General features: G+C 42.2%; 1 protein-coding gene across 1 annotated transcript in view; it reads left to right on the forward strand.

The window, feature by feature from the left end:
• The window catches only part of bcl2a (BCL2 apoptosis regulator a), a 51,832-nt gene extending 26,538 nt beyond the window's left edge, over nt 1-25,294 (forward strand). Inside the window, exon 2 of the mRNA XM_066646833.1 lies at nt 18,903-25,294. Within this exon, the coding sequence (XP_066502930.1) occupies nt 18,903-19,037 (135 nt within the window). The 3' untranslated portion in view covers nt 19,038-25,294. The remainder of the gene's footprint in view (nt 1-18,902) is intronic.
• The last annotated feature ends 1,743 nt before the right edge of the window (nt 25,295-27,037 follow it).

Raw genomic sequence — 27,037 nt, forward strand, 5'->3', positions numbered from 1 at the left:
TGTTCCCACGGCGTTTGAGATCTGTCCCAGGGCCAATCCCGTTCTCATCTCCACCTCGGCCAAATTCGCCCCCGCCTCTCCTCCTACAGCAACCACCGCACATTCCTACGTGTCGCATATTCTTCTGCAGAGAATGCTCCAACCACTGCTAACGCCATTCCTGAGGTATCCCTCGTCTCTCCGTGAGGCCAGGAGTGCAACAGTGCAATGCACTCCAGATTATGGACTGAATACTAGTGCCTGACCAACATGAACATTCGGACAAAATTTATTTTAAGGGTCTCAAGATTACAATAACTGATAATCTCAGTCAATATAATTAGATTTTATTTTTATTGTTCACTTCAGAAGAGCTTAATAAACATGATTTGGTTTAAGGTTTTCTGTCATCACACTTCTTAATCTCAATTTAACAGCCTTTAAAACAGCTACATTGTAATCCAGAGCTACACAAAATAATTTATAATAATAAATTATAATTTACCCCCCCCCCCCCCCCCTTCACTATTTTTCCACACCTTAATTAAAAGTTTTTATGCATCATAAATCATTTAATACTTATTTACAATTATACTTAACATAATTCTGTGTTGATTTTCAAGAATAGAAAGATTAAAAGATGATCTGAGACATTATTTCTCAACACTATCGCAACAGTTAATATCAACTGATCATCGGCCTCATAGCTACATCGACTGTTTCCTAGTTAATACACTGCACTTGCTCACAAGTTCACATGTGCCGTTTTTCATAATATTTTATGGTCGCATGAATTGTGTGCCTTTGTTACATCTAGTTGCTATGCAGACATATGTGTTCACCTGAGACGCCATTGCAACATCAAAGGAAACAGCACCAGAACAACATGCATCAGTCAATCAGACTTTAATTACCAACGTCAGCTGAGTATTGACAAACACAAGAGGACCACTCTGTACCAGTTAGGACATGATTAATTCACCCCACTAAACAAAACTCTGTAATTTCCAACAGTTGATAACAAATGGAAAGAATTGGGCAACAGCAGAGTAAGAAAACAACATAAAAAATAAGTGCCTTCATAAACTTTTGTCCTGATAAACGGCACCAACAGTGACTTTTATACATGGATTGCATTTCTGTGGCCAGCTGTTGCTATGTTCGTCAATGTGATATTGATTTGTTTGAAAGTGCACCTGCCTCTTCAGAGCATGCTGCCTCCGTTCTGATTGTCTTTGTAGGTACACTTGTATGTCTGTGTGTGGGAGCATATGTGAGTTTCATTGGAACCTGTCACTTGCGTGGTGATATGTGGTCACACACATGCGTGTTTATGTGTGTGTTCCTTCCCGATGGCTTGCTGTTCCAGTAACTATCCGCTGGCCTTGCTCTGGTTTTCTGGAAGGTTAACAGAAGGACGTCATGATTATCAATGAATCATCAGTTCTTGGAAACAGTGCCAAAGCCATTCATTTGGATTGTTTGCATCATTTTAATTTATCCATGTCCTTGGAAGAGAGGAGTTATGAAACTTGGCAGTTAAAATGTATTATAATATTGGTATTATTATGTTTAGCTTTTTAAATCAACAAAGAATTGATTATCAATAAGGTATATAAATGATTATCCATGTAACTCTTCCCTGACACACAATGGTTCAAATATTGCTATTAGGAAAATGTTTTCTAGTCATCAGAGCATCCAAGGATGCTTTGACAGTTGATTAGACAAAGAAATGCTAAGTAAGCACACAATGTCATTTACTCATAAGTCAGATGTCGGAGCTGGGAATGACGTCACGCCCAAGCGTGTTTCTTGTTTACCATTGTTAGCAGTTTCAGTTAACAGCACATTGTGTGATATGTTATACATCCAAACATGTCCACACATAGCGATTAGATATTACTGTGTGTTCGACAGATTTAATGAGATAAAAATACATAGAAACACATATGTATAAACTGTATGATACTACAGCTTTGGCACAATGTTAATGTGCGGGCAGCCATTCTGGATTCTGAAAGTGAGTTAGAGAGGCTCCCCTGACTTTCCAAACAGGAAATCTGACTCGTGGAGGTGTTCCAGTTGAAAACGCCTACTTGGAACTTAAAATCCGATTTCAAATGGAATGCAGCATATTAAACATCTTTGAGCATTATTAGAGCATTCAGGCCGGGTGTGTGTGTGTTTGTGTGTGTGTGCTTTATAATGACTTCTAACCTAATTTCAGCAGGGGTTACATCCTTGGTTTTAGACTTGCTGGTTTGTTTACACTTATAAATGGAGTATTGTTTCTGTTTGCTCTGTGATGAAGATATGGTAGATTTTCTGCTTCAACACACCCTGGGGGACCCCAACAGCCACCTGATCCCAATATATGTGCACAGCAGTGCGGAAGTCTGCTAATGGCTGGCTAATGTAATTGAGCCTCCACCTTGAACAAGGGCTGATTTTGGCCAGGCGAATCTAGGGTGAGGGGGTTGGGTGATGGGTTTTAGCGCTGGCTAGTTAATGACACTGGGGGGTGATGGAGATGAAGGAGACTTCCTGTATTGGGTAGCAGCTGACGAGCTAATGAGTCAGTGATCCAGGCTGCCTTCTACAGGCTCCATCTTCTTAAGCCCCTCTGGCTACTTTTCACCTCCCGGACAGATAAAAGAGTCTTAGTGAGCTCCACCTGCTCTAGCTATCGTTGTCTGCAGGGCTATTTATATAGAAGAGCACTTCCCAGTGCACTGCCTGTTTGGAGGTAGTCATGGAAAATAAAGTAGCCTCTGACCTGGCACTTTAAGCAGCAACGAGTTGCTGGCCCCAGTGCTGGTCTCATGTTTCGGCCTCTCACCTGTCGGTTCGTGTCAAACAGGAGCTTTGCTCCTCTTCTTGGACAGACGTTTAGGTGCCTAGTCACGTCCAGTGGCAGCTGAAATTCAGGAAATGGGCGTTCTGTTTACCGGAAGCCTGGCCTTCAGGGGTTACTTTCAACGTATTTGATATATTGTATGTAACACCATCTTAATCCCTTGCCGAATGAATATTTAATGCATTGGTAGTAGTAATAAGAGAGTATGTATTTACAGCAGCCATTGAGCTATTAAATTATGCATAACCTGTTCTGATACGCATCAGTTTGGGTTTCATGAATGGACGCTCATTCTTTTCAGTTGGCCAGACCAGACAGATATTGCATGTAAGAAAACTCATACTGCACAGAAATCAGGTCCCTATGCTTAGCCATTAGAGTGGGTAAAGACTTTAAAAACACAGATAATATAAAGCACTGAAAGAATTTATTTATTATTCCATTTAATACCTTCTTTTTACTTTAAGCCTTCATGTTAGTAATTTTGTGAAATGATTTGCCTATTAGGTTTTATCAGTAACTTGACATTACAGGTATGGGTTAAATATTATGTGTTGTTGAAACTAAGGTGCTGTAGTGGTTCCGTAAATCAGACACTGTAATAGTGTTGAGCGATATAACCACAAATCAGTATCACGATTAAATGAAAATTTGACCTTGATTATGATTAATGAACAATTATTTTGTTGGTTTTTGCCTCATAGTTCACTGACAAAGCTTGTACTGGGGATTTTTCAAATGTTGTTGGGAGCTTGTCAGTCCTTGCCCAACCCCATTTTAGGGCATGATATACGTAAAGTCAGTTATGTTATAAAATATCTCGGTTCATCATCAAAGCATTTCACTGCTAGTTGTACCATGTTTGACTATGTGGGTGACAAATAGGCTCTGAGTCAATTGAACCATTATAGTGTACACAAGAAATGAAGGATGTCCTCCAAAGGTTATGGAATGTAGAACAAAAAAAATTGTTTTAATCCATTTTAATCATATTCCATGCTCAGCATCTCTGACTGTAACTTTACAGTGTAAACTCCAGAAAACGAGAAGAAGGTTCATGTAGTCTTCCAATACTGCTTATGCTCTATGTGGACAGTTTCCTCTACTCCTCTCATGTCTTGTCTTCTGATCCGGGATTAACACTTGGAATTTAATTAAAAAAATATATGCTCAAACTGCCTTAATTGGAATGTTGACTCTTTTTTTTTTGGAGCATTTCATGTCATGCGGTGAAGCCCTTGCCACTTCTGGGAATAAAACCAGCACATCATGTGCACTTGGAGCTCCAGAATTCCCCTCCTGCCATGACAGTGACATTGAGCCACAGTTATTTTAAAAAAACCCATTGTGCCACAGCATTGTGAGAGCGTCCTGAAAATATTTCTGTTTTGTTTAGGTCTCCTCTCGGCTGTGCTGCAAGCCCGAGGGAGGGGTGATGGGATTGGGTTGCTGATTTCGTGAACGGCGGGTGGTGGGGGAACCTGAGAGGCGATGGGAACGGTGGCGATGTAAAGCAGGGCCCATGGATCTACAGCTCAAACTTCAATCACCTGCTGTGCCATTGTGTCAGGCCCTGCTCCCATGCCCCCCCACCTCCTCTTCAGTGCCCAGCCCTCCCCTCTGCAGCCCTGTCTCCTACAAAAGTGACACAGAAGAGTCCTCAAAGCTCGGTGTGTGTGTGTGTGTGTGGCTGACGTGTGGAGCAGTGTGCGAAAAGCAGCCAGATGGAGCGAGACTGAAAGACACTGCACAGAATAATTTCCAAGAGAGGCAGAGACACACAAATGGAGGCAAAGCAGTGAGAGGAATGGCAAAGAGGGGAGATTCTTCACTGATTCATTTGAAGAGAGAAATTTGAATGTCAGGTTAGCAGATTTATGAATCTGCCTATTTATTTTACATTTTTTTTGGGCTCCATCGTTTGCCTCCAACAGAATAGGCAGAGTTATGGAGTCATTAAGACACTAGCAGACGCTGGAGAATGGCTAATCGTCTGTCTGCATTTAACACCTTGCCCAGATGAGCGCGGCTGGCAGCGAGATGAGCTGCACGAGCGCCTGTTTGCTGCAGGAGTGCAGCACGCTGCTTGAAGGAACTGCCTGCTAGAGTCCTCCGCTTTTGCCTCGCTAAGCACACTCGGCCGTCTGCACAGGGATTTCACCTTATGCAAAACGAACCTCTGGTCCGCTGATCTGTGACATGACTCAGAGTCTCCACTCAAACACCCACACCCCAAAACATGCATACCTACACATGCGCGTCGCAAAAACACTGACTAGCTGGAATCCAAGTCAAGATGCTCATTTGCTGACGCTTGCGAGTATGAGTCCCCAGCCATGCTCCAACTCTGTCACACTGATGTACTTCAAGTGGCTTTTTGAAGACAAGCCTGAGTTGATCTTTCAGATTTCTGTGAAGGTTCAAGGGCTTTGGGTCATCAGCAGGTCATTTTAGCAGGACTCACTTATTAATTCATAGCCATTAGAAATACTCACAGTGCAGGCTTTGATTTTGATGTCTCAGTAATGGCCATGAAAATGAGTGCTTCATCCTTCTGTTTGTCTCTGAACAGTACTTAATTTTTTGCAAATTCAGTGGATTCTTCCAGCAGCATCTGCCCTGTACTGATCTCAAGCCTTCGTCTTTGGAGTAGTGATGATAAAACAACATGGATGCATTAGTCAGCCTTCAGTGAGGAGCTAAGATTCCTTCCACAATAGCTAATAATGGCTTTATTAGCTCACTAATCCCATCCATTTGGTTAATCCGCCTGCATTAAGGTAATTTGCATGAGATGCTGATTACTGTATGGGGTTATGAGAGGGGAAACACTCATCTGGGGAATTTCTTCAGTTCAGCCTTCGGTCAGCTTGAACCTCAATTTACTTAAAGGCGACATTGACAGTTCTGAAGAACTACTGTTCTCAAAGCAAAACAAACTTCCCCTCGTGTTTCTTTTCGTTAAGAATCTCCGCATATTTTAACCTGGAATGGGTATGTTAAACAGTGGTAAATTATAGTTTTATATAACTTACTTAGCAACTATTTTACAGTCTCTCCCTATATATTTAAAAAATTGTATTATTGTATGATATGTTTGTAGCTATAACATACTTTGACCACACAAGTTGTCCTGTTGGCCACAAATCCTGCAAGCGTCTGTAGGTAAGCCCCTTCTTTGTGTGTAGTCTGAGCTCTGCTTTACACACATAAAAGAAGTACACATTAAAACATAATCACAAAAACTCTGAAGTTCTGTATTTATTTAGCATGCTAGGACTGAAATCAGGATGGAAATGTGAGACTGGACACATCCGACAATAGCAACTGTTGCATAATCAATGAGACGCCATGCACGTCCTGCTCATTTAGCAATGGAAAAAGAAACCGTAACCGGGCTAACGGATCTGTAACTGTGCCGAACAGTACTGAACTATTTGGCCCTGCAGTAGAAAGGATGCCTTAATATTTTCCCTATTTAACAAGCCAAGGCTGTGTACAAACACTGGAGCTTTTTCCAGCACATGAACAGACTAGAGAGCAAGCAAATGGTGAGGAACCATCCACTGAAATTTATAAAAAGTGTTTTAGATTCTTTCTTTTTTTCTGTTTATCACCCTGAAGGTTCATATTTGCCATGCTCCCTCTTCGCTGCTAAATATTGTTTACTTGATGAGTTTTACTGTTGCATTTTCCATGTGATTTGTTTATACAATCAACTTCTCAAACGTCTCAAAGTCATTGCCTGTACTCCCAACCTTTCTGGATTACTGACATTCATGCATCCATTGAATTTGTTGTACTGAAGAGGGCACGGGTACACATGTTGTCTCATGCTCCTTTGCTAAAAGACAATAGTTTGAGCTCATGAGAAAAGGAAATCTCCCATAGTCCTCATAGCCTGAGAAAGAATAGAGAGAGGAAGTGGTTGAAAGGTTTTTGGGGAGGGTAGGAGGGCAGTTACCCTATTCGAGGGCACCTGTCACTCTTTGGCAATGCTTAGGTTAGCTTCCTACCTCCCCCACCCCCCCCTCACTTCACCCAAACACAACTGCCTTTTTTTTGGCAAGTGTTCAGAGACTGCTCAACGGTTTTTGGAGTGTTTGAAGCATGTTGCAACAGAAAGACTAGTGAGGAAAAAAAATAGTCCACGCTTATCAACAAGCTGCCTCTTATAGTGAGCCACCCACCCTGTGGCATGTCAGTTGAGCTTACGCATATCTGAGTCAAAAACAGGCGTTTTTAACGGTTTACAGCTCAATGTAAAGAGTACGCCTCCAAACTGGGAGTTACGACCATCTTTACAATGACTGGATTGTAAAATCAGCGACAAAACCAGTATTTTGAGTGGGTACTTACACTTATGTGATTGTGACCAAAGACAGTACACCTCTTATTAATTCCATCACAGTTAGTAGGTCAGGTCATAACTGTCCGGTGTCCTCTCGGCCCTGATGAATATGCTATTTTGCACCAGCTATGAACACAAGGAAACCAAAAGATTCAGCTGACAGAGACTTTGAACGTCCTCTAATATGATGCCTGTCTGGCCCAAAGGCCTACACTAATTCATAATGATGGTGTTTCCCCGGTCAAGTGCCAAGTGCCTCTAAACAACATGTGGGACCATAGCACACTGCAGCTCTATTTAAAGAATGTGCCTCAGACCTCTCCTAATATTTATTTATCTTTTTTAAGCATCAGAAGGGATGAATTAGTGAGCCACAGATATAAACGCACTATGGGAATGCAACAAGCTCTTGGTTCACAGTCAGAGGTTAAAACCAGAATGCTTTTCATGATATTATAATTACCAGAATAAGAGTATGTGAATGCATATTGTTTTTGAGAAATTGTCTTCTAGCGAGTTTTTTTTTTCCACCACACGTCTAAAATGGTGAGTTTTATTTAAGTGTGAATGAAGAAAGTTTGAGGCCAATTATCCCAAAAACATCAGTATTTTCAGAGCTGATGCCTAGAGTATGGCTAGAAGGCATACAGCTTTTAGTTTAAAACAACGACACTTGTCTTTGATGCAGAGCGCTGAATAGCTCCCCTTGTGGAGCAGTGTGGTCAGTGAGTGAAACAAAAGGTGGTTCAATGAGGCTTTCCACATCTGAACGTGATTGAATATTAAGATATTCAATCAAGCAGGATGCGAACTAAGCATGCTCTGCTTTGTGCTGTGTATGTTTAAAGCTAAAATAAAATTGCTTAGCTAATGATATTCATTCTGGCTGTTTTAATATTTGAGAGGGAGTCATTAAGAGAAGGGAAAACGAGGTGGGGATCACTCGGGGTGGCCCAGTCGTGACTGCAGGGGCACTTTAATGTTCCCAGTAGGTGATGCTATCCTCAGGAGCCCTCATCACAAGGATGCAGTCGTGCAGCAAATATAGAATGCACCGGCAGCAATGTCGCCTCTCTCGGATGTGTTTTTGCGGACCATAGGCCCTACTTTGATGTGGAAGCCAAGATGTCTGCTGTGCAGCAAAACACCCAATACGCCCTCCTAGTGCTGAAGTGCTACTGGGTCCTCAGCAGGAAGTGTTTTGTCCTTGTTAAGCAGTTTATAACAGTTTGTGGAAACATTTTTGCAATTAGAATAAAAAAAAAACTGTATTTCCTGAAAAAGGAAGAGAAAGAGAAAAATCAGTTTTAAGGTACTTTGGGGCAGTGGGATCTAATTGTTATTACCCCATAAAAAGATTGTGTTCTTTCATTAAGGCAATACTATTTAGAGCAGTAACGATCCATTCATTTATTAATTCATTCATTGTCTGTAACCGCTTGCCCAATCTCACACGATAGCTGTTAACACTGAGGTTACAGGCCAACCACAAGCTTAAACAATACATTACCATACACTGTCAGTAAAAAAATGGTTCTGTACGAATACGTTGTTCACTTAAAGTACAAAAAGTGTAAATGTGCCTTTTAAAGGTACGACATTGCTTTTAGAGCCTGGTCATTCCCTTCTCCAGATAGATTTATAAATATATAAAAGGTCCTGTCGATGAAATCAGCGCAACTTAAAAATCTATAATTAATATAGAACATGATACAAATATGATCCCTGACTAAAAGTACTGAATGTTTCCTAGAGGGTACTACCACAGTGAGAGCAAAAGCGACCCACACAGTGACAGTTATTCTGATACTCAGGAGTGCACTGTACACTATGTTGTAATGTTACACCTGATATACCCTGACTTACACAGTACGTAATGAAATGGTTTAGACCAGGAATAGCTCTGGAAGAAATAACGTCTGTGTACATGCAGTGTAAGTAGATTGTGCTGGATTACTCACTGAGTAGCTGTAGCTATTAAAAACAGTTCCGTACATGACTTACTAATGGAATTGTAGTATTTATGAACAAAAAGATGAAGGAAGAAAGCAAGGCTGTTCACATCTGCAGAAGTAAGATAGGAACACCATTAGCATCATTCATTGTTGTTCCTATTACCAATTTTCATGTCGCCTCCAGATCTACAATTAAACAACAGTGTTCTCTTCTTCGGGTCACGGTGGATTTAAATAGATATGATTTGGTAATTGAATGCTATAACGTGCTTCAGGCTCTTAGCATGAAAGAGCGTGAGTAGTGGCTGTGAGGAAACAGAAAGCGTGAGAGGTACATGAATAATGCCGTTAAATGAAGGAAGCCTAGCGGCTAAGGGCTCTGCCTTTATTCTGCACTGTATTGTGCTGCGCTGGGACTTGATCACAGGGCAATTACCTTTTTTTGGGATGCATTAGATTAAAGGGTCAAAGTACGCCCCCTTCCTCCTTGTGCATTTCTTTCATATCACTGACCTGTGGATTCCCATGAGGGCAGCCACCCACAGAGATGAGAAGATTGAAAGAGCACAGCAAAAGGCAGCAGCAGGCAGGGAGCAGAGCCAGGTCAAATGCGCAGTAGATCCACTGCACGGCGAATGCAAAGCGATTCTGTTCTACCTGTCCTCTGGGTTTAATGGGTTTAGGTGTCGCTTGTCTCCGAGCTAAGCCTGTCAGTTTTTCTCTCTCATATCTTCTTGATCCTGTTACGCTGTTGGCTCCGAGACAGGGTCGAGCCGTTGTTTTCGTTAAGAGTCTGGTGAGAAAATGAGATTCTGTTCCAAGAGCAGGGCCATGGTGACGGTATCATACATAACCATAGCCTCATTTGTAATGAGTATGTGGAGGCGTGGATGTACCCACCATCTGTCGCAGACAGAGAGACTATTCCTGCGGCGAGCCTGGCCACCAAGGATTTGTGTTTCTACTCTGTGAGGTTTGTTGAAGGAAAGGTCATGTTTCCCATGCTGGGAAGATCTGAAAGAAAACATGCTTGATCTACACTGATGACTTAGATCCATGGCATGTTTTAACACACAATCTGATTGAAAATTTAATCTGTTTTAATATCAGTGTACAAAGCCATGTTATTATGTCTCTGAACTTTCTGATATTTATAAGTTAATGCATGGTGGCGCAGCAGGTAGTGTCGCAGTCACATAGCTCCAGGGGCCTGGAGGTTGTGGGTTCGATTCCCGCTCCAGGTGACTGTCTGTGAAGTGTTGGTGTGTTCTCCCCGTGTCCATGTGGGTTTCCTCCGGGTGCTCCGGTTTCCTCCCACAGTCCAAAAACACACGTTGGTAGGTGGATTGGCGACTCAAAAGTGTCTGTAGGTGTGAGTGAGTGTGTGTCTGTGTTGCCCTGTGAAGGACTGGCGCCCCCTCCAGGGTGTATCCCCACCTTGTGCCCAATGATTCCAGGTAGGCTCTGGACCCACCGCCTGGATGAATGAATGTACAAAGCAGGAATTATTAGGTTAGGACCCAAATATTCAGATATTCATTCGTTGTATGAGGGAGTATTCAGTTTTTAATGTTGGGATTCAGATATACATCAGAATATTCAGTGGTCCACAGAATTTTACTGCCTAAGATCTGGATCCCTTAAAATTGTATTTTTATTTTTTTTTATAATTTGTTTAACCTTTGATAATCCATATCAAGACATATGAAACATAAGAAGGATGTGTTCACTATTCCTTTTTGTGTTTGTTATTGGTTCCAGTATTCAGGTCTTTCAGTAGTAACAAATTCATACACCAAGGGGTCAGCGGATGCCTTGTACATAAATTTGAAATGAGAAAAAGCTGGAAGTGGGACCCCTCCTGACCAGTGGGCTTTACGGATGCTGTTTCATTCAGAACTCTGGCAAAGGATATCCTTAGCAGCCAATTACATGTAGTGTGGAGGCCACTGAAATACAATTACCTTCATGTCCTGCTGTCCTCTTACCATCGCCCCTCCCAGCCCTATTCACCCCCCGGGAGTGTGTCTGTGGGAACAAAGGCCAGGGATAAGTGGAATCCTCTAAAACAAACACAATATCAAAGTTAATAATGAATGATCACAATGAATAATGCCATGTGATCTTCCGTTTTTGTTTTATTATTGTAGAAAATGCAGAAACAAACGTAGTTGTGTATTAGTGACTAATATGTATACATTTTATACATTCATAACAAATACTCCAGCATGTGTGTCATTAAGCAGGATTTTTTTCCTTTTCTGTCATGGAAGTGCCTGGGCAGATGACACAAACACGCTCCTCAGAGTAAACAAAGGAGGAAGGAAGCTGGCATGAAGTTTGTGAGTGAAGGGGCATACATAGAAAATTCATGAGACGAGACACTCGTTCCCATCTCACCAGTCAACTCACAGATGTTCTTTAATGAATCATGCTTAGGCACACTTCAAATCTTTTGTACACGCACTTGTGTCTCGAAAAGGAGAGATTGAAGAAGTGGTATGCTGAATTTGGTTGGCTAAGTGAGGGCGCATGAGGTCATCTCCTGGCCATGTGCCTGGCAGAGGCCGCCCAGGAAATCCGAGGATGTGATGACACAGTTACGTTGACACTAAAGCCTGTCGCACAGCTGCCACTTTCCTTATAAGGATGTAGCCCTGACCGCCTCCAAGCAAGAGGCCATTCACAAAATTAGCTCAGCTTCCCTCTCAGATAGGTATTCATACGTCTCCTTAAGCTGAGCCCAAACTCAAACCTGAGGCTCACAATTAAAGTGACTACTCCAAACTTGGTGGAGTTGAGGCTTTATAAGACCATCTTTCAGTAGTGAATGCTGAGACAGTGACCCAACCTCCACAAGTGCAGGAAGGACAGAAATAGAGATGCAGAGACAGGAAGAGCTCAGGTACTTACCTGTTAAAGTCCCCTATATAACTGGTCACTCAAATGTTTGGGGATTTCTGTGTTTCCTACTTTAAGAATTCAGTTGAGGTGATAAGTACCGTTTGTGGTATTTGGCAGGGTCTGAGCATAGTCTTGCGAGATATGCTTTCAAACTCTGCCCAGTGAGGCTTGCGCACTCTGTTAAATTACCCATTTCTACATCCTTCAGGTTCAGTAGCCCTTTCTTGGCAATTTACATCAATGGCCGATGCCTTCAGCCGTGCTTTCACACAGTTCATTTGATAATATTTGGACAAGGTCAGTCAGCCTGGCATTATGAAGGGTGCACATTCAAAGCGTGGCTGATAAGAGCACCTTGCTTCTGCCCTTCTGCCTGCCCCACCTTCCATTGCAGTTGAGAGCAGGGGCCAGGGCATGAGCTGCGTTTTGGAGGTCATTAGCAAAGGCCTTGGGCAAACAGTGGCAGTCTGTTCAAACACGGGGCGGTAACAGCGCTAATGAGGATGTTTACCAAGCTGGGAAAAGAGGGGCGGGGGGGGTGGGGTGGCATGAGCAAACAGGGATAAGGATACGGAGCATACAGGGACACCTTGCAAGCCCTGTCCTGTCACCTCTCCTGCTGTGGGGCCTGCCACGGGCCCTCATTTACTGGGTGTCAGGGCCCTCATCACATAGCCAGCAGCACAGGGCTCCTCCAGGCTGCCAGTGGATGACATCTCCAGTGGCACAGTCTGCCATGACTCTCGTTAGTGTCCTCATTCCTCGCTGCTCTCAGTCTCTTTCTAGTTGGTCCTGCTGAACCCCCTCAGCCCCCTCCTTTCGCTCTCCCTCGCTTACCTTGTTGCTTGGAGCCAGGTGTGGAGTAAATGGAGCACTGATAACCTGCAGGTAAAAGAGACGGCCAGCATAGAGAGATAGACACAGCAGATAAGAGAGAGGGTAAAAATAGAAATGGTAACGGAAGTGTCTTGGGAGATTGCTAGGTTTTTGTTTTTTTTTTATCTCTGGGTAACAAGACTGGTGGCCATTGTTAGTGGTGTAAACAGACAGTGAACCTGGCTCCTGTGTCATCGTTAAATATGCTCTGCTGGCTCTGTGGAATAAACTGCGATCTCAGTCCATCTGGGTTGAAATTTAAGAGTCATTAGATGATTAGGGTGTGACAATGATAACCGTCAGCAGTGTTGATGATTCACGCAGCCGATGTTGCGCCGGCACACATGCGTAGGACGAGTCCGTGCCGTCAGCTGCGATGGTGTTGCTTTAGTTGTGTTTTTGGCAAAACATGCCGTACTGTCCATTTTCCCATGGCTTTTCATAACAGGTATAACATAACATGTTCCTTATGGATGTGAAGGAAGGACACATTGCATTTTACACAGAAATGTCAGAGCAAACACATCATGAATGCAAAAAACACAAATGGCTGTTAGAGCAGGGTTATAATTAAATAGATATATATATCACAATAGAAAGTGCTTCAGTAACATGGATATGATATTTAAACATATTCCTGGTATTTAAATATACGTGTTTGCAACGATTATCACTGACTGACATTCATTATAGAACTCTGACATCAGTTCAGTGTCTCCTCTAGACTTTTTCTCAGCAGCAGCAGAGGCTCACTCTTTGATTTTTGTAAACTTTAAGGTGTTTTATTGGAATGGGAACGGATGTTTATTTTTTACCAATTATTTAACCATATAAATGAGTGAAAAAAATGTGCTAAATAGCCTGTATTCCTCAACATTATATTTCTCTGTTTACAAGAGGGTGACAACTGTATTTCTAAAATAATTTATATATAGTTCTCTATGTAAGTTTTTTTATGTGGTAAATTTTTCCAGAAAGGTGTAGGTACACACATCAGTTATGGGCGTTCTGGCCAGTTTTTCTGTGGTGATATCACAGTTATATCACATAGACTATAATTAATTAACCCATTGTCTGTAACCATGTATCCAGTGTAGGGTCGTGCTGGGTCCGGAGCCTACCCGGAACCACTGGGCGCAAGGCCGGGGCATACCCTGGAGGGGGCTAGACTGAGATGATGTGATATATATTGTGATATAAATTATGGCCATAATCTGTTCAATTGCAAGTTCATATTTTCAGCTCTTCTTAAATTGGGAAAGAGGTGACATTGGACCAGTTAGTGCCTTATTAAACAGCCAGAACTTTATGAATTCTGAACATATTGCCTGAATGTCCAGTTTGAGCCCAGATCCAGTGGGTTTTGGATCCTGAGTTTATCCGAGACTAAGCAGAAGGCAAATCGAGCCTTTTGAATTTTTTTTTTGCGCAAATAAATAGTTGCTGGGACACTGGAATCAGTCATATTGGTGGTTGCCATGTCAACGGCAGCAATGACAGTGATTGGTCACTGAGATCATGTCACTTAGGAAATTTATCAAAAATTCAACAGATGAGGAGTGAAACAGTGTTGCTTTAGCGCCGTCTGAGAAATCTCGTAGAAGAAAAGAAGACGTTGATTTATGCACATTCAGATTTTGATATTCGATAACAAATTACACCCTGTGCCTTTTTTCCATGTTATGACCAGCATTTTGAAATGGCTCTTTTAGGTGTGGACACATTGGAGACACTGACATATCGCACTGGGTGCCAGACACGAACAGAAGCTGAGCTCTCTGTCTTTCACCAGGCACCAACTGCTTAATATTGCATCAGCACATTTGGAGACACTGTTGAAGAAGAGACATCAAATTCTTGTGTGCAAGAAAGAGAAAGATGCTTCCATACACCTACATTTAGCTCACTGCCATTCGCCCATCTCGTCCACTCATGGGCAGGTTGATCTCTCTCTCTCTCTCTCTCTCTCTCTCTCTCTCTTCCCCCCACCCCCCCTCTCTGTCTTTCTCTCTCTCCAACTCTCACATTCCCACTTCTCTTTCAGATTTTTCTTATTCCTCTCTCTCGCCCCCTGCCCCTCTTCATACCCCTCACCCTCCCTCGCTCTTTGGTCTGTTTCTTGTTTCTCTGTGTTCTCTTACTCTCCCTCCTTTGCAGTTTGGTTGCCTGTGAGACATGGATTAATCCAATCCAAACAGTGGAGCATAGGGTGGCTCCTCGTTGGGAAAGCCAGAGGCCTGTCGTGGTGCCAGCTGTCATAAAACCACTGCTTTACTTATTAAGCAGCCTGCACTACTCCTCGCTGGGCTCTAGAGATCAGAACACACACACACACACATACATCATCTCTCACTTGCTTCTTTCCTTCACACACACACACTCTTAAAATAAAGGTGCAAGAAAGAGTTGTTTTGCGCATACCACAGAAAATGCTGGATTACTTGAACAACCTTTGAGATGTGTGTTCTTCCAAGAAGCACTACAAACAACCTTTTCCTTACACATTACAGCAAGGCTTTTCCTAGAGTCCTACATCCAAGAAATGAATCTTTTGAGACCTTGATTTGACCACTGGGAATTGAGTAATCGAGTAAAAAGGATTTTATAATATCACACGTGTTAATGGATTAACCAACCATCCAGGAATTGGTGCCAAGATAAAAATATATCAAAATTATATTCTGATTCAAGTAATTATTCCAGAGTTTTACATTTTGAGAAATGTAGTGCAGGTTTCAAACTTATATGGTCTTTTATTTTTTTCAGGTCATGTTCAGGTAAATGGTGATTGTTAGAGTTATAAAATTAATTGCAGCATATGGTTGAATATGCCATCCGTAATTAAACAAATAATTTAAATGTATCACGTTAAGCCGTAAGTTAAGAGATATTATGTTAAACAATAGAAGGGAGAAAAGGCTTCTATTGTTTAACATAATATCTCTTAACTTACGGCTTAATGTGATATTATTTCTGGTAGCTGCACATTGTTGTTATTTATGTGTTTAAATATTGTAATTTAATGAAGATATTTGGGACTTCTTCAGTGCAGTATCACCATTGACATTGGCTACTTTATATCTAAATACTTATTAATTATTATTAATTATTTATTATTAATGAAGGTAAAGTTTTCTAAAACAAACAAACAAAAAAGAAACTGAGAAATTGACATTAACAGAGTGTAGCTGGTTTACATACGTTGTGAAAATTAGCCTATAGTTGTCTGAAAAATGTGCTAAATGAAAGTTTCTACATTTTCACTGCAATTGTCATGCCATATGATTCGTTCACTACTTTAGTGCCACCCTCTGAAAACTGATTATGACTGTGGGGCCATGCACCTGTAACCTGTAACACATCAAATACTAATGTTTTTTTTTTGTACATTGTACAGTTCTCATAACAATAGAGAAGGGTCCTCTTAACCACTCTACTGCAGAAAATAATCTCTCAATTAATGCGTCATGCATGGAAAAAAAATAAACGTCAAATACAGTGATATCGCAGTCACACAGCTCCAGGGACCTGGAGGTTGTGGGTTCGATTCTCGCTCCGGGTGACTGTCTGTGAGGAGTTGGTGTGTTCTGTAATACTGTACAATACAAGTGTACTGTACTATACAAGTTCTGTAGAACTTGGTGTGTTCTCCCTGTGTCTGTGTGGGTTTCCTCCGGGTGCTCCGGTTTCCTCCCACAGTCCAAAAACACACGATGCAGGTGGATTGGCGACTCAAAAATGTCCGTAGGGGTGAGTGTGTGAGTGTGTGTTGCCCTGTGAAGGACTAGCGCCCCCTCCAGAGTGTATTCCCTTCCACCCAATGATTCCAGGTAGGCTCTGGACCCACCGAGACCCTGACTTGGATAAGGGTTACAGATAATGAATGAATGAATGAATGAAAACCATCAGACCTTCATGTCACTGTCATAGTGACATCATTACATCAACTTCTTCAGTGCTTATTTGCAAAAGAGAAAAGCTACAATGGGCTGAACTTAAAATGACACTGACCACACACACACACACATATATATATATATGAGAGAGAGAGAGAGAGAGAGAGAGAGAGACCTCCACACATGGGGTTCCCGGTATCTCATGTTTTCCAGCTGTGTGCTTATAGCTCTTGTAAAAGCAGCAAATCAGCTCTAACACATCATTGCATCAGTGGTTTTTTGTTTAGGGCCAGGCATAGTGTGTATATATATATATATATATATATAATGATTTTTTTTCCTGGAAGTGTTTAATAGGGGCTCTCCCTCACTTCATGTATTCACTATTAATTCCCCATCACCTCTCTGGGGAAAGAACCTCATTATTTCCTTATAAACGGTCCACTGAGCAGCCTGGATGATGAGCTCGTGCACTTCCTTATGCCAAACACACAGATAAGTGGTGATATTTTTGGGTGCCGGGAGGCAGCAGGCCGTAGGGAAACACATGCTGTGGGTTTTGGCTGCACAGTGCCGGGTTTGGCCTTTGCGGTTTTCAAGCCCACCGTCCGAGACTCAGCGGGTTACGGAGGCAGCAGACGCAGTGAGGGTAGGAGGGATTAAACAGAGGAAGTCTGTGGACCTTATCTCCTGTTCTATTCTTTTTCTTTTATTCTCTCCATCCCTCCTACCTACTCTCTTAGTCTCTACTGACAATGATCTTCTAACAATAGACAAACATCATCATCATTTTCACTTAATCCACTTCAGGGTCGTAGTAATAGATAAACACTTTTTATATAAAGGTCTATACAATGTAAACCATCTTCTGGTCCTCAGTCAGGGAAATTATCTGTTTGAATTTTAATCATTCTCCCACTCTTTTGTGTTTTTTTTGGGTATTTTTTGTGCTGTTTTACCATTAATATTTAAAAGCAAATAAAGAACAAATATTTAGTATTGAGGTTGTTAGTGATTTTTACCTGTCTTTTCTTGCTCTCTCTTTCTCTGTCTCTCTCTCTCTCTCTCTCTCTCTCACACACACACACAATCTGTTTTCTCCTACCGACCGTCTCTCTTCTTATCGTCTCTGAGGGCTGGACTTTGGTCTGTGGGGATTTGGATGCACAGATGTGGAGTGTCTGCTCTATGAAGCTGTGACAAAAGGGAGGGGCAAGAAGGGATCTCTTTGGTTCCTAAACCCCTGAAAAGAAGCCTCACACTGCCATTAGCCATAATACTCATCTTCTCTATACAGTGAGACGGAGAATAGAATGCAGTATTTTGTTAATCAGAAAGAAACTGTAGAAGTCATCATTGCAGTGTTCGGTTTTTATATGTGGCTTTCCATCTTTTGTACATGGTTTTCTGTATTGTGTTGAGATGTGAGATGTAGTGGCACACAGCAGATATGGGTTCAGTTCAGCACCAGGGTAAACACACCTCACAATAGCAATAAAAGTCCATAGAAAAGGCTACTGACAAATTGTCTACCGGGGTACAAGGTTTAGAACTAAGTTTGCCTGGATAAGAGCATCTGAAAAATATCTCTACGTATAAGTACGTGCCAAGGAGAGATGCTTGAGCACAAGTTTCCAAAAAACAAATTCAATGACATATGAAACACTCAACTAAACCCACATCAGCACATACATCATCATAACAAACACACCCAAGTAAACCCCATATCAGCACATACATCTTCTCACAGATTTGCTGCTGTTAGTCGATGCCCTTCTGGCTTGCATGTGATTTAGAGATTCTGTCTGTAGTAATTAACCTTTGTGAAAGGGTTAGTTGGGACCCACTCTGTGGAGCATACACTAGTACAACACATCAGGGTGGTTCTTCGTGTAAATGGAAATTAATATGCAATTTATAGTTGCACAAATATTATCTGGTGGTAAAAGTGTCTTTAATTGCTTCTTTAATGTAGTTACTGGTTATTAAGCTGTAGGATGTAATATACCTGGGATGTAAGAAGGTTAATAGACTCGAACTACATGATGCTAAAAGCTTTCTCTTCTCTTTCTCTCCTCCAGGACAGCTTTGTGGAGATCTACAGTCAACGAAGGGGATCTGAATTCCAATCCTGGCCCTATCTGAAGACAGTGTTTGGTCTGGCAGCTCTGGGGGCGGCAGGGGTAACCATCGGAGCTCTCTTTACCCAGAAGTGATGACCCTTACTCTGGACATTGGCTATGGATCAATGGATCAACTCCACCTATTCCTCCCTCTCTCTCTCTGTCTCTCCTTGCTCACATTTTACTTATTAAAGCACTTGTTTTTACAGCGTAGCACTGCCCAGGAAAACCCTGTCCAGTCAGTCTATGTAGCTATCCTTCGTCCATTCACTTACAAGTGGAGAAATGAAGTTAAAGAGGTCATAGACGCATGGACAAGCTTTTCATTTGTGTACTGACTTCATCACTGCCATGTACAGATGTCAATACACTCAGAGAAGCACATACTTCCAAATATACGGAGCCCCAAAAGACAGTGAACACTTCTGTAATGGACAATTTTTGAAAATACTTTACTTGTTGTTCCAGTGCATTTGTTTGTAGCATGAGACAAGAGATAAACATATTAAACAGCAAAAAGAAAAAAAAAAACATAAAGAAAAAAGAGAAAGGAGCGTCTAAGAATGTGTCGCGCTTCCACGGTCTGCATGTGTGGTGAAAGCTCGAGTGACATTTTTATTTCTTTTTACTTTTTTTTTTGTCTTTTTGCATGTTGTCGTTTTGAGCATGCTTCCTTCTCATGGAAGACCCCTTCGGCGCAGGCCATTGTTGGTGTGTTTATTATTATTTTATTTAGTCTTTGTTTCTTATTCTTTCCCTTCGCTGGTGTCTCAGGGCACCTCTGGAAATCTCCCGTCAGCCCGGCAGATGCTGTGTTTTCCTCATTAAAATGTGCTTGTCTGTTTGATTGGCTGACGACTTTCTGCGTTTTGTCAGGCACCAAGCATGTCCTTGCTGGACGACAGTCAAGAAGCGCCTCTTCGCTCCTTCTCTTTCATGAGTATGAAAGATAGCCGAGGGGTACTGCACCTGAATGTATAAACTGTGTCTGTAACTGTTGGCCAGGTGGGACTCCACAGAGCATTGATGCTTCTCTTTTCATCTCATTGTTCTTTAAAGATGTCACTCACTTTTAGTTTTTGACCTTTTTTATGTAAATTTTGTTTTGCTTTTTGTGAAAAAAATAACTGATTGGCAATATTCATATAATAGGGTAATGGTAGCACTTTTATGCTGTTATTAATGTAAGTACCGTGACATTTGTAACTGTATTATGTATAAAAATGAGAATACTGAGGATGGGAATAATGCTTTTTTGCACTTACAGTGAGTTCCAGAATGTAGTTATCTTTGGTTAATTACAATTCCGCACGTATTTCTTTTGTGGATTTCTAATATTTGATTACAAAAATATATATACACTCAGGATTTTTTAAGCCTTGTGTAATAAGCATTATTCCCATATTGCAAACCTTGTTATTAATATGTAGCATATCAGTGTAATCATAAGGGTAACTCTGTACTTACAATTTAATAAGAGCACTGTAAGTGTTAACCTGTTTATTCAAAGTGTAGCAAGAGAAACGCATGGTCCTGGTCATGTAGGTGTACAGCTGAGTGATTTTTCTTTTTCTTTTCTTCTTCGTCTTTTTAATTTTGTGTGTGTGTGTGTGTGTGTCCATGTCTGTCACTGTAAGTAGAGCGTGTTGAGAGAGAGACAGAGCCTAGCTAGCATATGTGCTGCATGCTGGTTATCTCTTGGCCAGTTCTTCTGGCTGGAGATAAAGCATTCCAGTGGGCAGCTGTGGTCGGCCAGGTGTCGCCTGAGCTGGAGGAGAGGGGCTGAGGAGGGTGGTGGAGAGTGCCAGTGCAGTGCTAGGGAAAAAGGTACATTTAGCCAGGTGCAGTAGGAGCTCCACAGAGTCACAGAGCGGGATGCATTTCAAGCTTGGGTTTCTCTCCCGACTTTAACTGCAGGTATATTATACAGTACTATGCAAAAATCAGAGCACCCTTCAGTTGTTTTACTTTTGGCAAACGCACATTTAACAGAAATAAGCAAGACGTCTTTTCTTTTTTATTTTATTTATTTATTTATTTTTTTTTGGCACAGTTTAGTTTTTAAATACTGCTTGATCTGGACGGCCACTCTTATTTACATGAATTTAACCTGAACATTCATTCATTCATTCATTATCTGTAAGCGCTTATCCAATTCAGGGTCCTGGTGGATCCAGAGCCAACCTGGAGTCATTGGGTGCAAGGCGGGAATACACCCTGGAAGGGGCGCCAGTCCTTCACAGGGCAACAGAGACACACACACACACATTCACTCACACACACAGACACTTTTGAGTCACCAATCCACCTGCAACGTGTGTTTTTGGACTGTGGGAGGAAACTGGAGCACCCGGAGGAAACCCACACGGACACATGGAGAACACACCACACTCCTCACAGACAGTCACCCGGAGGAAACCCACGCTGACACAGAGAGAACACACCACACTCCTCACAGACAGTCATCCGGAGGAAACCCATACAGACACAGAGAGAACACACCACACTCCTCACAGTCACCCGGAGGAAACCCACGCTGACACAGAGAGAACACACCACACTCCTCACAGACAGTCACCCGGAGGAAACCCACGCTGACACAGAGAGAACACACCACACTCCTCACACAGAGTCACCCGGAGGAAACCCACACAGACACAGAGAGAACACACCACACTCCTCACAGACAGTCACCCGGAGGAAACCCACGCTGACACGGGGAGAGCACACCACACTCCTCACAGACAGTCACCCGGAGGAAACCCACCCTGACACGGGGAGAGCACACCACACTCCTCACAGACAGTCACCCGGAGGAAACCCACACAGACACAGAGAGAACACACCACACTCCTCACAGACAGTCACCCGGAGGAAACCCACGCTGACACGGGGAGAGCACACCACACTCCTCACAGACAGTCACCCGGAGGAAACCCACACAGACACAGAGAGAACACACCACACTCCTCACAGACAGTCACCCGGAGGAAACCCACGCTGACACGGGGAGAGCACACCACACTCCTCACAGACAGTCACCCGGAGGAAACCCACTCAGAAACAGAGAGAACACACCACACTCCTCACAGACAGTCACCCGGAGGAAACCCACTCAGACACAGAGAACACACCACACTCCTCACAGACAGTCACCTGGAGCGGGAATCGAACCCACAACCTCCAGGCCCCTGGAGCTGTGTAACTGCGACACCAGCTGCTGCGCCACCGTGCCGCCTAACCTGAACATGACAACCTATTATTCACTGAATGCATGCGGCAGATCTCTCCATTGAAGTGAAGTAGCAAATAGACATTCACCATGAGACCCATCGTATTCAGTTGTCTTCGCACAATGGAAAGAAACACAATTATTTTTTTTCTTGTTGAATCAAGCGTGGAGTTTGATTTTTCTCCCAGAGGAAAGCAACGTATACTGTTTATTATAGTGAGATTTGTCTATTATTATAGTTTTACTTTGTTTTTTCTTTCCTTTATACAAATAGATGAAGAATCTCCTGAAAAGGAACATTTTTAAAATCATTTTGATTGGAAATAACGTACACAAAGGGTGGTCTTCTGTTTTTACATAGTGCTTTAGTTGTTAATCTTAAAACTATGGTTCAGTCAAAAAACACACTGGCAAACAAACAGGGCACCTTTACCCCAGGTGTAGTTGTCAAGACACATTTAACTCCAGCTAATTAGTCTTAATATGATTTCCTATTGTGGATTCTGGCCCCATAACACACTGGGTTATATATGAATGGATTTTAGGCTTCAGTAGAGTAAGTCGTCCCCCTGCTTTTGACTGAATCATTGTTTTAGGAACCCCAGTTAAAACGTACAAGTCTTTGAGAGCAAATACAAATGCCCTCTGCAGTTTGTAGGGTTAAGACATTTGAGTAAGCCCAGTGGGAGAGGAAGGGCTGAACCTCAACATTGGGAACCCAATCTGTGTGCCTCTGCTGCTGCTGTCTCCGCCCTGAAAACAGTCTCATTGATCCGCTCTGCGATATCCGCTCCCACAGCTCTCCGTGGGGAGAGGCTCATTTCCGATTGGCAGGAAGACTCTCAGGCATCCATCTGTTCTGATGTGCTATCAATCAGACGAGTGCCCTGTTCCTGCAGGACCTGTAATTACCCCTGGTGTGGGCGAAGGTCCACTAGGGGAGCAGCTGGAGTCAGGAATCTTGACAATCATGACCTAGATGAGGAATACTTTTTATCGTAATGCTTAGGTTGTACCCTTTCTTTTTTCCTTCCATCATCTTCTTGTAACCATTCTCTTTGGATCGAGTTGTTTATAAAGTCTGGGTGATGTTATTTGTCACTCCAAAACAGGTTGGCAAGTCACTGAATCTACCCTTTCACCATTTTACAGGTACAAAGTGCACGCTATGCATGGCCACAGTGCAACAGTAATGTTATTCTGCATCCTCACACAGGGATGTAAAAGGTATGATTCATTCATGCGAAGTATCTACCACGAGAGCTGTGAACACTCGCACTGTAACATCGCATATTCAATGGCTGCTAATGAGATTTGTAGCTCTCACCAATGTAACATCCTCGACTTTGAGTCACCTTACGACGCTGCTTATAAGATAGCAAATACTGCCACTGGTGGGCAACAGTACTGAAAAACCCCACCTCTGTAAGAGTCATGTTATCCCTGATCAGAAGGTGCGTAATAATTAACGTTTGTTAAACAGCCTCTGAGATTGTAGACGTGCTCCAAACTGAGATGTCATCTCTGAATGATGGTGTAGCAAGTGTCCTTTATTTAAGAGAAACAGGTTTACTTCAGACTGATAAGGGCCTGAGTCTTCCAAAGGCGTTGTCATGAAGATATTGTACATAGACTTGTGAAGTTGTGTTATGATTCTGCAGGAGGTAGGCACAGTGCACATATCTGGAACTCTGTATCTAAGCGTTTTTGTTTTTTCTCTAGGAGAAAAACTATTGGCATTTAAATCAGCACTGTTGTGCCCTGTGGAGAACAAACACGACGGAGAACGATGTATACTTTCACTCTGAATGTCACGGCATCCATGCTGTGATTAGGCATTTAAAGAATCAGAATATGAACGTTGCTTGTATGCAGTGGATGTAGCAGTGTTCATATTTCAGCTCCTTAACTCCCTTCAAATTGAGAGAACCCTGTGGCATTTAGGAAAACATAGACATTAAACCATGTAGCAGCATATTCCCAGTTTGGGACAAGGTGAACGTCCTTGAAAATGCCATTCATTCTCCAAAGAGAGAAAATTCTGCTTAGCCCCAGAGCTCCTTACTGCGCATGAAGGTGATGATGACTGCAGGTCTTCTGACGTACATATGCTCCGCCCACCAGAACTTCCTTTAGTAGACCCTGCTAATCATTCTGTGGAGTTTACACATTGTTTGAATAAATCATATTCTTCAAAATGATTGTTTTGAAAACTGAATATAGAGTGTTGGCTTTATTTTAAATGTTTGCTTTTCATAGATTGTAGTTGTTATCTTGCTAACATTAGCACAATGGCTAATTCTGTTACTGTGGTTTTCAGCTTGCCAAGTCATTCAGCTCAGTAGCAGACCATTTTGACTTGGAACTCTATATTATTATTATTATTATTATTATTATTATTTGAATAATTGATTAATATTGATTTATTTTTTTCTTCCTCCCCCAAAAATGTGTGCTACAACACCTCAAGGTTGAAAAAGAGGTTTTCCTTGGAGGAAAACATAGCAGCCTTAATTCTTTTGAATGAGCAAAACAGTCGTAGTAAATCTCAGTGATTCGCCTCCTGGGGTATAAAAGAGGAGCTAAAAATTCACAAAGTGATTTCGGACAGTGTTCTGTTAAACTTATCCAACCATCACAACACTAGCTACAAAGACATCCTAATTGTGGGCGGGGCATGGGTACGACAGCTGACCCACAAGAGCCAACCTTGATTTTTAAAGGACCTTCGTCTTGGCATGGACTCTCGTAGGACGAGACGATGTTTTTGTGGGGCTGGGTCCAGATGGTGGTACCTTGGACAGCTGCCTGGGCTTTGAGGCAGGAGCGAGCGTCCTGTCGTCCTCAAGTCTGCAGCGACGATTATAAAACGCCTCATTAATAAAGACGTGAGACGGATGTCAGGAAAGTCTTCACAACCCAAGCCTTTGTGGTCCTAGAGAAAAGGCACTAGAGAATGGAGAGTAATGAGCGATCCACCCGCACAGGTTCATTGTGCAATCCAGCAGGTGTCCAGCGATCGGTCAAACCTGCGTGTTTAGCTAAAACGAGTGCATACGGTGTGGACGTCGGTGAGATTTCTTATGATATCATTAGTCGTTATACATTTTTAGGGTTTAGCAGAGGGGGAAAGGGGAGGGGAGGGGGGTTAAAGTGGGCTTTTTATTTTTTATTATTATTTTTAATCATTATTTAATATGTGTATTCTTTTATATAAATTTGTGAATCTCTTCAGGCAAAATAAAAGTCTCCTTTCCATCGCCCTGATATGCCCTTGTAACTGCTGTGATGGATAATCCACAACAGAGTTTGAAGGGCTGAAGTTCGATACTGACCCCTAAATGTATACTGTGTACATGTCTCCGCCACTATGCATTTTTATTTTATTTTGCATTTCATTTTTGTGTGTGCTTTCAAAGAGCGTGAAAAGCATTTTCCTGAGGCCCTCATCAAATGAATCGTTACAGAGGGAAGACTGTAGAGGAGTAAAGTCGGGGCTTCCCCCATCTCATTGTGAATCATAGCTTTAGTGTGGTCTCCACAAGGGAGACTAGTTTCTGTCTCCATGGCAGCACCAGTCGGTGTCGGAACCATGATATTTACATTATGTATGAGTGTGTATATTTCATCTCTAGCTATACTACATATTTTTTTTCCACCTCTGTGTTTCAGAGGTGTTTTCAGATTGTATGCAATTGAAATGAGTTTCTGCAGTGTGTAGTTTTCCTGAAAAAAGAAAAGAAAAAGCCCAGCTGAATTGCTATTTAGTTATTTTAATTGTGAAAAGGTTATTGCACTTTTTTCCTGTTTAGGCAGCTACTACCATGGAAACAGTTTTGAAAAGAATGCTACAATCAATCAACCAGGGCAAAGAGAATTGATTTATTCTAATGTTTTGTTTTGTTTATTATTTTTGTTGTTGTTTTTGTTTGTTGCTTTTGTTGTTTTGTTTGTTGTTATTTTTTTAACACCTTAGCACTAAATTAGAAACTGAACATTTCCAAAATTGGATACAATTTCCATGGGTTTAATATTAAAATACTTCACCTTTCGCCATAGTCTTAGTTTATACTGTATTTTTCAAATTCTCATGATCACAGTCATAGTCCAGCATTCGAAATGTAGCCTGCATACAATCAATGTCCATGCCTTTTACTTGTTTATTTTGATCATTTTCTTTTTGTTGTGTTTTTGTTTAATTTATCCTCGTAGCACTTAAGTGTTCTAAGACAGCAATTCCATTTTTTTCTTTGTATCCATATAAGCTATCAGTGGCGTGTCCTAATTAAAGTTAAATCTGCCTTACCATCTGTGAGTCGTCAGTGGCGTCTGCATCACTGAATCATGAACCTGTTCTCGTGGCGTTCCCAAAGCTGTGTCGTCTGTCACAATCCAGTAAAAAAACAAAGGAGGGGAGCTTTTACAGGCCTGCTGTGTACCAGAGAATTCCCAGTGACGGGATGGAGAAGGAAGCCTCTGGGGAGCCGGGATTTTACCAGTCAACACTAGACCTTATCGGGGAAATCTTATCTGTTGAACTTGGGAGTTCTTGGCAAGGCTCTGATGGTTTCTACTGAGTGTGTGGATGAGGAAACGTGTCAGTTGCTCACTTCAGTCGACACACTAGAAAGAGCACAATGCCCTAGAGTGTTTCAACCTGTATGCGGAATAGCCTACAGAGAACGGATCTGCAAATACACACTCTCGCAAGCAGCCGCGTAAGTCTCGGGGGTTTCCCATCGCTGGGCCACGAGGCACCTGAGTGGAAAGGAAGAGCCGCACAGTTAAAGGCAGGTTTGCAAATTGGTGAAGCTATAGGAGTCCCTCGACTCGAAGGGGTCAGAGGACTCGGACTGGAGAT

This window comes from Hoplias malabaricus, chromosome 1 (assembly GCF_029633855.1).
Source record: "Hoplias malabaricus isolate fHopMal1 chromosome 1, fHopMal1.hap1, whole genome shotgun sequence".
Lineage (NCBI taxonomy): Eukaryota > Metazoa > Chordata > Actinopteri > Characiformes > Erythrinidae > Hoplias > Hoplias malabaricus.